Source organism: Schistocerca gregaria, chromosome 7, assembly GCF_023897955.1.
Source record: "Schistocerca gregaria isolate iqSchGreg1 chromosome 7, iqSchGreg1.2, whole genome shotgun sequence".
Classification (NCBI taxonomy): domain Eukaryota; kingdom Metazoa; phylum Arthropoda; class Insecta; order Orthoptera; family Acrididae; genus Schistocerca; species Schistocerca gregaria.
Genome location: NC_064926.1, coordinates 569,802,033 through 569,819,830, shown reverse-complemented (window position 1 = coordinate 569,819,830; position 17,798 = coordinate 569,802,033). Strand labels below are relative to the sequence as shown.

The 17,798-nt window shown below is 45.2% G+C and overlaps 1 protein-coding gene across 7 annotated transcripts in view; it reads left to right on the top strand.

Annotated features, from left to right (window-relative positions):
* The window catches only part of LOC126281953 (myrosinase 1-like), a 151,671-nt gene that overhangs the window by 21,467 nt on the left and 112,406 nt on the right, over window positions 1-17,798 (top strand). The window contains exons 6-11 of one of the 7 annotated variants that reach the window (XM_049981317.1): window positions 2,283-2,377; window positions 2,485-2,632; window positions 5,200-5,342; window positions 6,802-6,939; window positions 8,822-8,928; window positions 12,123-12,339. The exons of 1 other annotated variant lie outside the window; for it this stretch is intronic. In XM_049981317.1, the coding sequence (XP_049837274.1) occupies window positions 2,283-2,377; window positions 2,485-2,632; window positions 5,200-5,342; window positions 6,802-6,939; window positions 8,822-8,928; window positions 12,123-12,273 (782 nt within the window). In that variant the 3' untranslated portion in view covers window positions 12,274-12,339. Of the gene's footprint in view, window positions 1-2,282; window positions 2,378-2,484; window positions 2,633-5,199; window positions 5,343-6,801; window positions 6,940-8,821; window positions 8,929-12,122; window positions 12,340-17,798 lie in introns of those variants that run through there. 5 more of the 7 variants (XM_049981319.1, XM_049981320.1, XM_049981322.1 and 2 more) reach the window with 5 other exon arrangements.

The window sequence follows — 17,798 nt, the reverse complement described above, 5'->3', positions numbered from 1 at the left end:
TAGCCTGCAACACACAAAGCATGTGGTCAGACAACTGTCACTCGTCAGTGCCACCTGCCATGGGAACGATACATTTCTGGACACACGGTCATAGGACCTCCTTTCCTCCATTTCCAGTCATGAACCCATCCCCCAGCTTGTCAGTTCTATAAATGTTCACTCTGTGTAATTTGTGACTAGATTTCCTGTTTTTAAAATGAAAATCACACACTTGTTTATTCGAGGAGCTTGTTATATTTGGACAGTTATTTAAGGGCATTTGTGAGGGTGTTCTCTGTTGTTTCCAAATCTGTGCTCATGGTGGCTAGAGAAAGGGCATTGGCATACAAAAAGCTCCAGCTGTTGTGTGCTATGTGTTGATCATCCGTGCATATATTGAACAAAACTGGAGCCAGCACACTTCGCTGCAGGATGCCTTGTTTATATAGTCTTCATTGGATACTCTGTTCTTGGAAGATGACGAAGAACCTGCGATTCTACAAAAGAGTAGCGATGAGCCTATTTAGGGCCTGACTAACAGTAGCTGGCGATAGTGTCATACACTGCTGCTAAGTCTCCAAGTACCATTCCTGTCACCGTACGAGCGTCAAACCAGTACAACTTTTGCCAGGTCGAAATCCAGATTTCTGTGGTATAAATAAGGGGTCAGTTACGGGTGCTAGGATATTTAAAATCAATATTTACAGCAATTTGTAAAATTGATATAGTAGTGGACTGGTACAAGATGTTCTCGATTATTTTCGTCTTCGCTAGCGGTCTGCAGATGGACACCTGTTAACAACCTGTAACTGTGTTATGTCCACACTGCGAATGTGACAAGTACATGTGGCTGTTAACATTAATGTTCAAATGTGTGTGAATTCCTAAGGGACCTAACTGCTAAGGTCACCTGTCCCTAGACTTCCACACTACTTAAACCAACTTATACTAAGAGCAACACACACACCCGTGCCCGAGGGAGGACTCGAACCTCCGGCGAGAGGAGCTGCGCTGTTAACATTAGTTCATAATAAATGATAATTAGTTTTCCACTAGAGAAGGCATTTCAATAGCAGGTGTTATGAACCATTACTCCAACTACATTAGAAAATAACCGCAACAGACTCTGAGACATATCACGACAGACCACGAAGAAATTACAGGAATCAGACGGAAATCGGTAGAGACGAAGAAACGATTACAGTTTCAGAAGAATTTGATTATTTATTCAAGAGAAAGAAGTTCACAAATAGAGCAAGTCAGTAACGGAGTGGCCCACATTTGGCCCTTATGCAAGTAATTATTCGCCTTGGGATTGATGGGCAGAGTTGTTGAATGTCCTGCTGAAGGAATCGAGTCAAATTCTGCCTGATGAGCGCGTTAGATAGTAGATAGTGAAATCTCGAGTGGTTGAAGGGTCCTGCCCACAGTGCTCCCAATGTTCTCAGTTGGGGAGAGATCTGGCGACCGTGCTGGCCAGTGTAGAGTGGTGTGCGGCAGCCAAGTTGGTACCTCAACATCGTCTGGGATGTCACCGGTATTCGAAGTGGGGCTCATCACTGAAGACAATTCAACTCCAGTGAATGAGACTCTAGCGCGAAGACTTGTACGGAGACGCCCTGGACAGTGGCAGACTACCAACGTGAACGTCGCCTGCCATACAGTCCCACAACTGGGAGTAAAGGTCAGGCATGCCATTTCTTGTCACAGCAGGACCCCTTCGGTTGTCATCCACGGAATCCTTACAGTACGGCGATACGTCGACAATATTCTACGCCCCCTTTTGGTGCCCCTCATGGCAGGCCATTGTGGGCACAGACTTCAGCAAGATAACGTCTGCCGGCACACGACGAGACATTCTACTGCTTGTCTGGATGCCTTCGAAACCCAACTTTGGTCCAAGGTCGCCGGATCCCTCCCCAATTGAGAACGTATGAAACATTATGGATAGGACCCACCAACCAACTTGGGATGTCTACGATCTAAAGCACAAACTGGACTGAACTTGGAACGATATCTCTCAGGAAGACATCCAACAGTTCTGTCAGTCAATGCCAGAATAATTGCTTGCATAAGACCCAGGGGTGGTCCTACCTGATACTGACTTACTCAATTTGTGAAGTACTTTCAGTTGAATAAACGAACTACCGATTTCCACCCCATTCTATGTGTAACATCTTTTTTTTTTGTCTTGTAGTGTATTTAAAAACCAAGCAATGACTTCTATTTGCAGCCCTGAAAGTCACAACATAACAAAATGGTTGTACTATAGTGACAGCCAGTGATCGAGACTGTCGTTTTAGGCAAGGTTGGCATCACGCTGGACGGAGGCTGGTACGAGCCGCTGACCAACAGCGCGGAGGACGCCGACGCTTCGGAACGTCAGCTGCAGTTTGAGGTGAGCAGTGCCAGCATAAACTGTCTATGTTTCCTTCCACGTCCAGTCTCTTATTGTCCTGTCACTAGTTTTCTAGACTTTCCAATAACACAACCCCTTGCTCGCAGATCGGGCTCTGGGCGAACCCCATCTTCTCGCTGCTGGGCAACTTCCCCAAGGTGGTGCGCCAGCGCATAGCAGCCAACAGCAAGCAGGAGGGGCGAGCCAGGTCTCGCCTGCCCTCGCTCTCCTTGTCCGAGATTCTCCTCATCAAGGGTGAGTAGGCGACGGACAGAGACACAGGACACTAGTCAAGGCTTCTGTCTACACTAGCACGTCATGCAGATCACTTGTATTTTTCACGTCTCAACCTTACCAAACGCAGTTTCAGAAGTTGAGTGATCGATTTTGCTACCTAGAAGAAAAACATCAATATGGGAGAAACTGCCACAGAATCGCTGAAGATGTTAGCATTATAACTATCACATGAAATTAAATAAGAAAATGTCGCAAGTAAGGATGGCCTACACGGTTAACTTCGAGTATTAGCTTACAATGCTGCTGTTGAAACCAAATAACAAGTTCAAAAATATTAATTACTCACCTTGCCAAAAAAGGTGAAGTATCCAGAGGACATGATTAGATGTCATTGTAACTTCTTACACCTACACACCGTTCGTGCCATGTAAATTATTAGAGCGGACAGCTTAGTGCCTTATTCCGGTCCACATTTAGAGTTACAGTCAGGCCTGATAGAGTATACAAGGGACGTGAACCACATTAGATGTTAAATGACCACAGTGCCTTATACTCGTCTGAGATATCGTTGTCAGCACCTGACGGAAACTGAAAGAACTCTCATTGTGGGTCTCCATTTGGTCAGTTGGTCGAATAGTGCAGTATCCTAATTTCTGGAGCGTCTGAATGTGACAGTGGCGGGATGTTGGACTGCATGAAAACATGGAGGCAGGTATACCCATCGTCACGGATCCGGTGGGCCATGCTCGACCACTACGCTGTGTTGTGCACAAAAAAAAGCACTCCGTCTTCAGGTCACGAGTGGCCTACCGGGACCATCCGACCGCCGTGTCATCCTCCGTGGAGGATGCGGATAGGAGGGGCGTGATGTCAGCACACCGTTCTCCCAGTCGTTATGTGGTATTCTTGACTGAAGCCGCTACTATTCGGTCGAGTAGCTCCTCAATTGGCATCACGAGGCTGAGTGCACCCCGAAAAATGGCAACAGCGCATGGCAGCCTGGATGGTCACCCATCCAAGTGCCGGCCACGCCCGACGCGCTTAACTTCGGTGATCTAACGGGAACCAGTGTAAGCACTGAGGCAAGACCGTTGCCGTGTTGTGCATAAAGCACACTGGAATCCCTTCACATCTGCCCCCGCAATCCGACAGCAAGTAACGCACTCCCAACAACACACCGAGTCATCCCCCACCACTGATCAGAGACTCACAGTAGCCAGACCAGAGAGGTGCCGTCGCATCTCAGCACAAACAAGTGTGTTTGGAGTGGAGCAGTGACTGTGAAGTGCTTGACTGCTGATGAATGTCGTCACATTATATTCGATGATGAAATGCGGTTGTGCACTACCCTCGCTGACTATCGTCAGTAAGTATGGTGGCGACCTCAGGAGAAGTCACATTCTTAGTTTTCGAGAGTCATAGCACTCCTGCTGTCATGGTATTGGGAGCCATCTGGTATGACCCTGTGTCGTGACTGATGGAACTCTGAAGACAAATCGCTACGTGATAGACACCCTGCGTCCTTATGTGGTATGTCTCAGGCGACAATATCGGAGTACCATTTCTCGACGTCACACATGGCATGCGTGTGTGAACTTTCTCCATGAAGTTGATGTAATCATTTGGCCAGTCTGATCACCACGTTGATTCCCAACAGAACATGTGCGGGACCAGCTCGGTCATCATGTCAGTCACAGTACCAGTGTCCATGACATCAAGGACCGGTTACAACAGTAGTGGCAGTTAACCTCAAGAGAGGATATAGCCGCTGTGTGACCCTCTTCCCAACGCACTTAGTGGATGCATTTGGACCAGAGGGGATCGAATGTCATACTGATAAGTATATACTTCCAGTATCTTTGTAATTTTGACTACATATTCTAATCACTGAAATTCCCGCCAAGACAGCCGAGCGCGCTAACGCGCTGCTTCCTGGACTCGGGTGGGCACGCCGGTCCCGGATCGAATCCGCCAGGCGGAGTAACGACGAGGGCCGGTGTGCCGGCCAGCCTGGGTGTGGTTTTTAGGCGGTTTTCCACATCCCGCTAGGTGTTTACCGGGCTGGTCCCCACGTCCAGCCTCAGTTACACGACTCACAGGCAGTTGAAACACATTCACACTATTTCACGATTTACACTAGACGCAGACTGCTGGGGTTCACTAATTCCGTCCCAGTGGGGTATGCGGAGGCGGCAGGAAGTGCATCCAGCCACCCCTTATCCTTAACCATGCCAAATCCGTACTTAACCCTGACAATCTTGCACATAATGCGGGATAAAGGCAGTAACAAAAGAAAGCAGAAGAATTCTAATCACAGAAATCGCATCACACACCCCCTCATCTCGTAAGCTTCCATTACGTTTCCTCCATCCGTTCTAGGGCTTCACTTTTTTGTCACGCAGTACAGTTGTTTTAAATGACGCCCATCCATAGACCTATCAGGACAAGATATTTTCGCTGAAAAGAGTTGCACCCTATGACAGCGTGCCTGACCCAATAAGAAATGCGACTGAAACGTTAAAAAATAAAGGACAGCCCTACATACTGAGGAGCTTTAATCACCTGCATACCTTTATTGTCCATAGGTACGTCCGACTTCTTCGGACTCAACCACTACACAACGAATCTGATAACATCTGGAAGAAGCGGCGAAGTGCCTTCCAAGCTCTACGACGCCGGTGTCGTCATCTCCACCATTCAAGGCTACAATACCAACTACTGGATCTCGGTGAGTACCATATCTCAGGGTTTCTCGCAACCCATCAAGTAGGTGTTTCCATTATCTAGATAATGGCTGGTGACGTACATAAATTTTCTATACAGTGATCGATCCAGTATAAAATTTAAGCGCATCCTTTTTTCTTCAAACCTCTCGCTGTTTCAACTTGCTCCTACTCATCATACGAGCAGTAGTCACACTCTGATAGACATATAGGCACAGGATATAGGGTTAAAACTCAGGCTAGGCAAAATCCAAGCGGTACTGGTTTGTAGTTTTAGGCTCATTATACCGAAATATCGGGAATCCCCACTATATTTATCGCTAAATGTGACAAGTACAACCCTCTTTCCTCCATCAAAGAGTCGAGAAGCAATAATAGATGAAAATCTAAACTGGAATCACCAAGTAACTGCAGTGTGGAAGAAGGCCTCAGCATCTCTCCATGTCCTAGAAAAATATGAAAAGCTCTCCTCTCATCTTCTGAAAAAGAAACGTGTTCAAAGACTTGTACTTTCCGTTGTCGATTACAGCGATGTTATCCTGTGATGTCATTTTCAGAACGTTCGTGGGGCCTGAAACGGCTTATGAACAGCTGCATTCGTTACATTTGTAATGTTCTATACTTTGAACAGATTTCACCGTCATATGCAGAGATATCCTGGCTGCATGCAGACAACTCCATTCCCTCCGTCTTCTTTACTATCTTATCAATGAATAATTTCCGTTATATATCTCCTTGATTTTAGCACTCTTGTCTGAACAACACGGCACCTCCCATCAGCGCAAAACCCTTTCTGCCCTCTGCGCCGTTTAGCCGTCTTCTCGGAGCGCTTCTCAGTAGCAGGAAGACGTCGCTGGCATTACATTAGAAAAATAAATTTCAGAAGGCAGCGAATGATATATCTACTAGAATTACAAGAAGGATTACCATTGTTGCTATACGCATTCGTTACGCTTGTGCATCGATCTTTCCAGCCTCATCTTCCTCATTTTCCAGTACTCTTAGCGATCCAGTCTCTTTGAATTTACTTTTCCCAACTTGCTATATCTGAAAATATCTATTTTGTACGCCTATAAATTCTTCTTATATCTAACACTACCACTATTGTTATTAATTTCATTATTATTATCATTATTGTTGTTGTTATTATTACCATTATTAGTGGCAGCAGCTACAGTAGTACAAGTGCTGGCAGTGATGCTTTCATTAGTTCCTAGTCAGTAAATCACTCACACTGCCACTATACAATGCCACTATACAATGCCACTACACTATTTCTTCATATGTAAACGTGATGTAATAGATAATATACATATGGGAAACCGTGGTCCGATGTAACGGGAGGGCCCGATGACCGTAATCGGATCAAGTTAAGCAAATAAATAAATAAATGTTCTTTCAGTTGTCATTCGTTCGTAACCTGTATGTAGGCCCTGTATGTGAGTGGTGCCTCCATTGTTTCAGGACGTTCCATGGGGGCTCCGTAAGCTCCTCAACTGGGTGCACGACACCTACCCCGGTTACCCCATCTTCGTGACGGAGAACGGCTGGGTGGACCCTCCCGGCGTACTCAACGACACTGGCCGCGTCCACTACCTCAGGGTGAGTGTGCATGCTCTCCACAGGAGTCAGCCTACAGTCTCGTCCTATTCCCAACGTCAGTTTCAGGCCAGGCAGCGAAGTCAAATAAAGGAATGGAAAGAAGTGGGAAATACAGAGTCAACCAAACTACAAAGACAGATCAGATACGATACCTTGGAGAATCACGTCGTGACCGCTGACATTAATTTGTCTTGTGCGGCAGTTGTTTATGAAGAAGTACTAAAAGAAGTAATAATGCTATGAAACTAAATTTGAAAGGCCCACAGAGTCCCTGGCAACAGTGATGTCCAGAACTGAAACGAAAGAAAGGACTAGGAAATCTGGTACTCATGCTGTTGTTGTTGTGGTCTTCAGGATTGGTTTGATGCAGCTCTCCATGTTACTCTATCCTGTGCAAGCTTCTTCATCTCCCAATATCTACTGCAACCTACATCCTTCTGAATCTGCTTAGTGTATTCATCTCTTGGACTCCCTCTACAATTTTTACCCTCCACGCTGCCCTGCAACACTAAATTGGTGATCCCTTGATGCCTCAGAACATGTCCTACCAACCGATCCCTTCTTCTAGTCAAGTTGTGCCACAAACTCTTCTTCTCTCCAATTCTGTTCAATATCTCCTCATTAGTTATGTGATCTACCCATCTAATCTTCAGCATTCTTCTGTGGCACCACATTTCGAAAGCTTCTATTCTCTTCTTATCCAAACTATTTATCGTCCATTTTTCATCTCCATACTGGCCACACTCCATACAGATACTTTCAGAAACGACTTCCTGGCACTTAAATCTACATTAGATGTTAACAAATTTCTCTTCTTCAGAAACGCTTTCCTTGCCATTGCCAGTCTACATTTTGTATCCTCTCTACTTCGACCATCATCAGTTATTTTGCTCCCCAAATAGCAAAACTCCTTTACTACTTTAAGTATCTCGTTTCCTTATCTGATTCCCTCAGCATCACCAGACTTAATTTGACTACATTCCATTATCCTCGTTTTGCTTTTGTTGATGTTCGTCTTATATCCTCTTCTGAAGACACTGTCCATTCCGTTCAACTGCTCTTCCAGGTCCTTTACTGTCTCTGACAGAATTTCAATGTCATTGGCAAACCTCAAAGTTTTTATTTCTTCTCCATGGATTTTAATTCCTACTCCAAATTTTTCTTTTGTTTCCTTTACTGCTTATTCAATATATAGATTGAATAACATCGGCGTAGGCTACAACCCTGCCTGACTCCCTTCCCAACCACTGCTTTCCCTTCATGCCCTTCGACTCTTATAACTGCTATCTGGTTTCTGTACAAATTGTAAGTAGCCTTTCGCTCCCTGTAGAATTTGAAAGAGAGTATTCCAGTCAACTGGTACTCATAGAACAAGTAATATTATGTCAAATATGGCAAAGAAATCTTAAGGGGATGAATGGAGAAGGAGACTGGGAGACAGAATCTAGTTTATGAATGATGTAGCTTGTCTTGTGAAAAAACAGAGGGACAAGAAATGCGATAGGAATGACACGGACCTTAAAAGAGACACAGGTGTTGGACAAAAACACAGAAACAACGCGAGAATCTCATGTTTCAAGCTAGATGTCAATGCTGGTCAAGCCTGCAGGTTGCCCTGTTGTATTCAACCACGAGCGGACCTGAGGGGTTTCAGAATTCCAGCTAGGTCATCTGTTCCCTGCTTATGGAGCTCCCGTCATGTTGTTTTGGTGCTGACAGGCTTCGCAAGAGCGAGATTAATAACTGCAGAGATTTTTACAGCTGACGTTCACTTATTTTTCGTCACACTCGTCTTCATGATCGTCTGTGATCAATATTTAATTGTAGAATAGGTACTGACATATTTTAAATGACATTATAATGAAACTGTTATTTGTTGCAGGGCTACGTGTCAGCTATCTTGCGCGCCATCAACGAAGATGGTGTTCCAATGATTGGCTACACGCACTGGAGTCTGATCGACAACCTGGAGTGGATGAATGGATACTCGTGAGTATCGTCGGTACTAGTGACCTAAGAATGCAGAGCAACATGACACCGCATAGCAGATATGTGCAACATTTCGGGTGTTTCGATCACTGTATGGCCCTGACATGTGTCTCGTAAAGTTTTCCCGGAATTCTCTTTTTCGTTCCCACCAGCCAGTTCTGCTGGATACACTAACACCGGTGCGTTTCCTCGCCATCATCCCATCGTTACTATCCCTGTACTGCCTGTTCCCATATGCAGCTTGTAGGATTATCTCTGGCCTGATATGTATCATCACTGGTCTCGAATTTCCCTCGGGTTAATGAGATAACCGTTGGTATATTGTTCCATTTCTTAAGCTCTTATTACCCGTACAACCCTCCGAGGAAATTTCAGCTATTCTTTCCATGCTATTGTCCTAAAATATTACTACGATTTTCCCCAGAAATCGGTAAGTGTTCTGTGCTGCCCTTTTAACACCCACAGCTAGACAAAGGCCATTTTTCTGTGCCTTACCGTAGGGAGCCATGATGCTGCCTCATACAGAGCTGTCCCAGAAAGTATGTACGTTTGCTGTTCTCTCGCGTACATCTGACTGCACGATACTCGCGTGTGCACAGTTACATCCTTAAACTCGAGAACGAAGTAGCTTAGCCATTTTCTATCATTGCTTTAACATCTACAGTCATAGATTATTGGTGATCATGCTTAAAACAATGTATCGGTCAGTCAGCTGTGAAAGTACAGCCTTCAACAAGTTTTTGAATGCGAGAAATATTTGATGATGTGAAATTTAAAGCCAGATAAGTGAAACATTCGAGCACAACGCGAAGAAAGAAGGTATGGCGTGAAAGTGGTTTAGCATGTTAAACGAAAGAAGGGAAAATGTTCACGGTAAGGAACGCAGTCGATGCCGGTTGTTGATCATTGAAGAACTGGTGCGCCGTATCGACAAACAAGTTCTGTCCAGCAGGCAGGTAATGAATTCCGATTTGTCAACGCATTTTCAAAACATGTAGCTTTTTTTATTAGACTTGAATGTGGCTCAATATTTGCATTGCAAAAACTGTGTGCACGATGGGTACGAAAAACTGACGTTCAAAAACGGAAACGCGCAGGAGCAACCTTGGAGTTTTTGCAGCGTTATCCGACAGACGGAAGTGACTTTTTGGAAAGAATTGTCACAGATGATGAGACACGGATTTGTCAAAAGACGTCGGAATTAAAACGACAGCCTCTTTGACGGCAGTGTGCTGGTTCCTTTACAAAGAGAAAAGCATAGCCACGTCTTCTTTCAAGAAAAATGATGTGCACTAGGTTTTGGAACTACCAAGGAATTTCATTAGTAGGCTGGATGCGACGAGACACAACAATCAAATCTACAGCTAAGGATGAACATTGCCATGCGCTAAAGAAATAAATAAAAGCTACAGCTAATCGTGAGCTATTCAAAAAGTTACGGTGCGTGACAGAACATGGAATACTGACTTGTGATGTTGTGTTCATGGATGACAACGCACGACCGTTCATCCCACGCGTAACGATGACGCTGCTTGATTTCTTTTGCTGGGAACAATTCTATCACCCTTTTGACAGCCCAGAGCTAGCTCCGTATGACTTCAGCTTGTTTTCTCAACTCGAGGTTTCTTGGCGTCCAGCACTTTGGAAATCATAGTACGATTAAGGTAAACGTCCAAAATCTGTACGAATGCATGCTATCGCGGTGATATTCATTAATAAAATGATCTCGGGTTTCAAACCGAGTCGAATGCTTAACTGCCCACGAGCCTTCTGCAGAGATCTCCTCTGCCACTGTCAAGTGTGTTCTTGCCGCATGCAGCTAAATTCTCCAAACCGCGTATGTTGCGATTACTGCCAAGATATGGTTCAAATGGCTCTGAGCACTATGGGACTTAACATCTGAGGTCATCAGTCCCCCATAACTTAGAACTACTTAAACCTAACTGACATAAGGACATCTCACACATCCAAGCTCGAGGCAGGATTCGAACCTGCGATCGTAGCGGTCGCGCGGTTCCAGACTGTAGCGCCTAGAACCGCTCGACCATAGCGGCCGGCTGCCAAGACATGACACCCATCTTAATCCGCATGGTGACTTTGTTGAAAAGTACTTCAAGGTGTGTAGATAGTTCTGTCGTAAACCAAAAATGAAAACAAACAGATAAAGTTTTTGAAATTCCAAATGGTTCTTAACTTTATGGATCAGCTTTGTATTTCCTCTTGTCATGCACCCACTTTTTTGACTTCAGTGTCTCTGTATTTTTTTGTCTCTTGGGATCTGTTACCTATAATCACGTACCATCCGAGAAAATCTGCACAAATCGTCAAACGTATAGTCGTAAAATTTCAAAATGGTGCGAAGGTCTATAGCTGTCTTTAAATTTTCAGAAATATAAAATAGTGTATTTCTAAAAAGCAAAAAACGTATAGTGTCCTATGACAGAAATATCAGTGAGCTACATTTGGAATCAGTGAACTGATACAAATATTGGGGTGTAATGATTTTTAGATATGAATCAGGTTGGTCACATAGGCTCAATCGTAGGAAAAGCAGGTGTCAGACTTCAGTTCATTCCCAAAGCAGTGGCGCAATGAGTCTACAAAGAAAGTTTGCTTCTAACACTTGTACGACCATTCCTAGAATGTTGCTCAGGTATGCGGGACTTGTGACTAATAACAGTAACAGGGGATATCGAACGCTGTAGAAAAGCGAATGACCGAATGTTTGTGTGAGAGAGAGCTTCACCGAGCGGCTGGAGAACCTGAGCTGGAAGGCTCTTGTACGTACACGCCAGCTAGTCTGCGAAAGCCACAAGTTTCAAGCAATATTATCAAGTGAGGAATCTAGGAATACACTACAAATCCCTATGTATTACTCGCGTAGGGACACCGAAGACATGGTCAGGACAATTATAGCGGGCGGTATACATGCAGATGCTGATATAGATATAGATGAAGTAGATTCAGAATTCTGTACAGAACTTGTGTGGTGTGTCTATCACACTTTCGCCAAACTACGTCTTCCATTTACCTCCATTTAACTTTCATTTCAACAATAAGTATGTCTTCACCTGTAGTTTGTAATTCCAAACATGTGTAACGCACAGTTTTCTCACGGTTACCACTTTAAAAGTACTTTATTCGCTCCCACCCTCTTTGTAGGGGTAAGCATAACGCGTAGCGCTTTTCCACAGACTGAAGTTCGGGCTGCACTCCGTGGACTACGACGATCCAGAGAGACCCAGGACGCAGAAGGCTTCGGCGAAAGTCATCGCAGACATCTACAAGAACATGGCCGTGCCGTGGGAGGATTTTGAGAACGCCGACACCACGCCGCCATCTTAATTTGAACATATATGTATGTAATCAGTGGAGCACAAGTGCCGAATAAATTTTTCATTTTGAAAGACACCATGCTAAGTAGTGTGTTGCCCCATAACCTGTTCACACTCAGTCACAACACCATGTACTAAGCACTAACACTAATCCCTCTACAAGGTTATTTATAATTACTTTGCAACCTACAACACTCCCACTTGCAGCAAACTGATAAATTGCATTAAAGCAGTTGAATATTCTTTCACACTAAACTTAAACATGGTGTGTATACATAACGTTCCTGATGCGCATTGCAAATACAGAGTGACGATTATGGATCTATATGAAAAAAATGCAAACTAAGGCATACACACACTTTATTCAACATATAAATGCCACTACAGACATGCGGATTTAGATTACGGCATATTCGATATGGCTGCCAACATTGTGTCTCAGACGAATAGCGAAATTGTGCATGACCCACTGAAGCGTCAGAAAATCGATGCTGTCGATGACCTCCCGAACGGCTGTTTCCTGCTCACTAACGGTTTTGGGGTTGTTGCTCTGCACTTTGTCTTTAACACAGCCCCACAAGAAGGAGTCGCAGATCCGGAGAATATGGCGGCCAATCGAGGACCATGCCAGTGCCCCTAGACACCCCAGAGCCAGAATGTGGTTGCCAAAAGTGCTCCTTCAGGACGACAAACGCTGTACTGCTTCGATGGGGTCGAGATCAGTCTTGCATGAACCATGCATGTCTCGTCGAGATGAAGGCAGAGCTCACCATCTGCAGCATCGTTGACAGAACCGACTACGGACCTTTGGTGCAGAGCCGGGTGGAGGGTCTGAAACAGAGGCTCAGACGGTTTTGCGACCGTATTGGCTGCAGATTCCTTGACTTGCGCCATAGGGTGGTGGGGTTTCGGGTTCCGCTGAATAGGTCAGGAGTTCACTACACTCAGCTGGCGGCTACACGGGTAGCGGAGGCTGTGTGGCGTGGACTGGGCGGTTTTTTTAGGTTAGAAGGCCTCGGGAAAGTGCGGGATGGGCTGCAATGTCAAAGGGTGTTTGGCAATTACAGGACGTGCTTGGATCAAGGAACAGTCGGAATTATAGTTGTAAATTGTTATAGTTGCGCTGGAAAAGTCCCTGAGCTTCAAGCGCTAATAGAAAGCAAAGAAGCTGATATCGTTATAGGTACAGAAAGCTGGCTAAAGCCTGAAATACGTTCTGCAGAAATTTTTACGAAGTCTCAGACGGTGTTCAGGAAAGACAGATTAGGCAGAATTGGTGGTGGAGTGTTTGTGTCTGTCAGTAGTGGTTTATCTTGTAGTGAAGTCGAAGTAGGTACTCCGTGCGAATTGGTATGGGTGGAGGTTATACTTAACAGCCGAATTAAGTTAATAATTGGCTCCTTCTACCGACCCCCAGACTCCGATGATACAGTTGCGGAACAGTTCAGAGAAAGTTTGAGTCTCGTAACAAATAAATACCCCACTCATACGGTTATAGTTGGTGGGGACTTCAACCTACCCTCGGTATGTTGGCCACTGGAATCCAGAGAGAATTTCCTCAGATCCAAAGCGACACACGACATTAGTGCCGACATGTGCCACCACCTGCAGCTGGCTGCACCCTGTGCTCTTCATGGCATCCGGAAGGACCCTTTCCACATCAGGAATGACTCCTCCCGGAATGCACACGGAGTGCACACTGGATTTCTTCCCCTCCTTAGCCGCCGTATCCCTAAGGGGCCCCATTACGCGCCTAAAATTGGAGCTCCCAACTACCAGCAAGCCCACCCTCTGCGATTGCCCGGACCTTGAAGGCTGAGAATGATCCTCTGAAACAGGACAGGCAGCTGCATCTGGCTCAGCCAGAGACAGGGCCTGAAACCAGTTTGTCAGACGCACCGGGGAGGCTTTCTGATCAGCCTACGGGGACGCCTTTAGCTGCCTGCCACGCCTTGGAACGACCTCCCAATCAACCACAGGCGAGGGCTCAGCCCGACTGCGGGCAGCAACCGGGGCAACCACAGCGGCAGACCGATCTGGGGACAGACGGGACGAGGTTGACATCCCCGTGATACCCGAGTCCGGCTCCCCACAGTGGTGCCCATTGGCAACAGCCTCAAGCTTCGCGACCGAAGTCAGCGCCGATTGCAGCTGTGAGCGAAGGGATGCCAAGTCAGCCCTCATCCGAACACAGCAATCGCAGTCCCTGTCCATTCTAATCGATTTTTAACAACAGTTACCCAAACACGAGTCCGTGCCTAGATAACGCAAGCGGAACACGAAAACAATGTATCAACTAACCTGTACAAATGCCTAACGACTGCGCTACAATCTGTTGAATTTACGATTACAGTAACTAAACCTCGAAATTGCACCTCCTATACGAAACTCACACGCAATCTCAAGTTGATTCCGTATTTCTAGATTTCCGGAAAGCTTTTGACACCGTTCCTCATAACCGACTTCTAATCAAGCTGCGGAGCTATGGGGTATCGTCTCAGTTGTGTCACTGGATTCGTGATTTCCTGTCAGGAAGGTCGCAGTTCGTAGTAATAGACGGCAAATCATCGAGTAAAACTGAAGTGATATCAGGTGTTCCCCAGGGAAGCGTCCTGGGACCTCTACTGTTCCTGATCTATATAAATGACCTGGGTGACAATCTGAGCAGTTCTCTTAGACTGTTCGCAGATGATGATGTAATTTACCGTGTAGTAAGGTCATCCGAAGACCAGTATCAGCTGCAAAGCGATTTAGAAAAGATTGCTGTATGGTGTGTCAGGTGGCAGTTGACGCTAAATATCGAAAAGTGTGAGATGATCCACATGAGTTCCAAAAGAAATCCGTTGGAATTTGATTACTCGATAAATAGTACAATTCTCAAGGCTGTCAATTCAACTAAGTACCTGCGTGTTAAAATTACGAACAACTTCAGTTGGAAGGACCACATAGATAATATTGTCGGGAAGGCGGGCCAAAGGTTGCGTTTCATTGGCAGGTCACTTAGAAGATGCAACAAGTCCACTAAAGAGACAGCTTACACTACACTCGTTCGTCCTCTGTTAGAATATTGCTGCACAGTGTGGGATCCTTACCAGGTGGGATTGACGGAGGACATCGAAAGGGTGCAAAAAAGGGCAGCTCGTTTTGTATTATCACGTTATAGGGGAGAGAGTGTGGCAGATATGATACACGAGTTGGGATGGAAGTCATTAAAGCATAGACGTTTTTCGTCGCGGCGAGACCTTTTTACGAAATTTCAGTCACCAACTTTCTCTTCCGAATGCGAAAATATTTTTTGAGCCCAACCTACATAGGTAGGAATGATCATCAAAATAAAATAAGAGAAATCAGAGCTCAAACAGAAAGGTTTAGGTGTTCGTTTTTCCGCGTGCTGTTAGGGAGTGGAATAGTAGAGAGATAGTATGATTGTGGTTCGATGAACCCTCTGCCAAGCACTTAAATGTGAATTGCAGAGTAGTCATGTAGATGTCGAAATCAGGGTCATTTTGGATAATGGTGATGAAATCATCTTCCAAAATCTTCACATAACGTTAGCTAGTCACTGTATAATCAAGGAATATGGCACCGATTATTCTGTGACTGAACATCTCTCATGACACAGCCACCTGTTGAGGCTGAAGAGACTTCTCGATCGCGAAATGCGGATTCTCAGCCGTAGTAGTACACATTACATTGTAACACCCCGCCCGTCACTTATCTGGTTTTGGCGTGTGTTCGCCCCAGCTAATTGACTAACAGATCAACAGAGAGTGCAAAACTGCTGCAATATCGGGTAACGCAAAAAAAGTAATAGGGCCCTGTGACTCCTGATTGATTTGCCATGGCAGTATTGACATTAATTGATTCAGAATTGATCACTTTTAATTAAAAAATGGTGCACATTGATGTTATATTCAGCTATTGAACACCAGATGCAAATGTTGAACATAAAATTAATTAAGAAAGTGACTTGGGATTTCAGCTACTTGATTGAAAACAGATGCAGTCGATTAGCACAAATTTATTTTATCTCTCGACCTTCAATCATCACATTACAAGACTCTCCTATCAGGCAGTGGTAATAAATTGCGTTTATGTGGAGTAAAGTGCGTTAATTCAAAAGTAATTCCTATCTACTGACCCAGGCGTAATGGGAAGTGCGAGAAGAATTCTACAATACACGGTCAATGAAACCCTCGTGGATACTTTGCCGACGTGATCCAACAAATTAATCAGTGGGTGGAGTGGGCGGAATATCACCGAATACAGCGTGGCGGAGCGGCGTCATTGTGCGGACATCGGGCGACCTTCTGGTGCAACAGGGCTGCACTTGTCTATTCACTCCTAGCTATTTTGCTCAGTACATAGCTGAACCAAAACTTCCTATCTCCAAGCTCAATCGTTCCATTTGCTAAGTCCTAAACTGCAGAGATGCTCACTCTTTCTCAGGCAAGCTGAGTAAAGAACGCTATTACAGGGAAGACCACTACGGGGACTTCTCCCAGTCCGCTCTTCACCTCAGTTTCCCCTCCAGCAAAATCGCTTACTCCAATTGCAGTGCAAGTCACATTAATTATGTGTCGCTTCCCAGCGCCGACCAATGCCTGCTTTGGGAAGTAAACAAATTCCCCAAAATTTCCCTTCCCCTCAACTTCTGCTATTTAGGTCCTCCCAGGCCACTCATCAAGGTTAGCGTCTGCACAAAACACCAATTTTCCGAGCTTCTGACTCCCAGGAGGGTACTTCAAATTCCTTGGTCCTATGTTCCCATCAGAGGCCAGCGTATTTCATTCTGTCGCTCTTCACCTGATTTACTTCAGAGTCTACGGACCACGAATTCAGCGTGAAGTTGCTATAGTCACGAACACGCATATTTTGGCCTCAGTTGACCGCTCCACAGTAGCTCTGCGTGGTTTTCTCGCATGTTTCTCTGAAAATGGGACGTCAGACATTTATCGACAGGCATACAAGTTCTCCATCTGCTTCCCGGTACACCAACATGGAGTCAACCACCCACTCACTGTCACTCATCTTAAGGCAGCTGGAGGCCGGACCCTGTTACCGCTTTCTCAGAGCTTGAGCCGCCCCAAGCTGCCTATTGTCACTTCCCTTCGCCGCTCCCCAGCTGGCCACGGTCAACTCTGAGTACTTCCCTGGGATAAGCTAGCCTCCAGTAAATCGACGCGTTTCCACAAAGTTTTCATGTCAGTCATTTTTGTTCAGCCCTAATGTTTGCTCAACGTGAGTTAGGTAATCTTTAATGACATCATGTAAGGGGCATAGATCTTGCCATCTTACAACATAGCAATGACACAACATATTGCTGTCACTCACCATGCACCACTGAACGTACAGACCACATACAAAAGTATGAGAATCAACTACAAACCGTCTGCAACTATGGAAAATGAAGCCTTATGCACCTGAAACACAAATAACATTTCAGACACTGTTACTTGCACACTCTGGGCGCAAACATGACAGTAACAGACAAGTCAAAATATCTTGGATAAATGTTATGTAAGCCCATGTCCT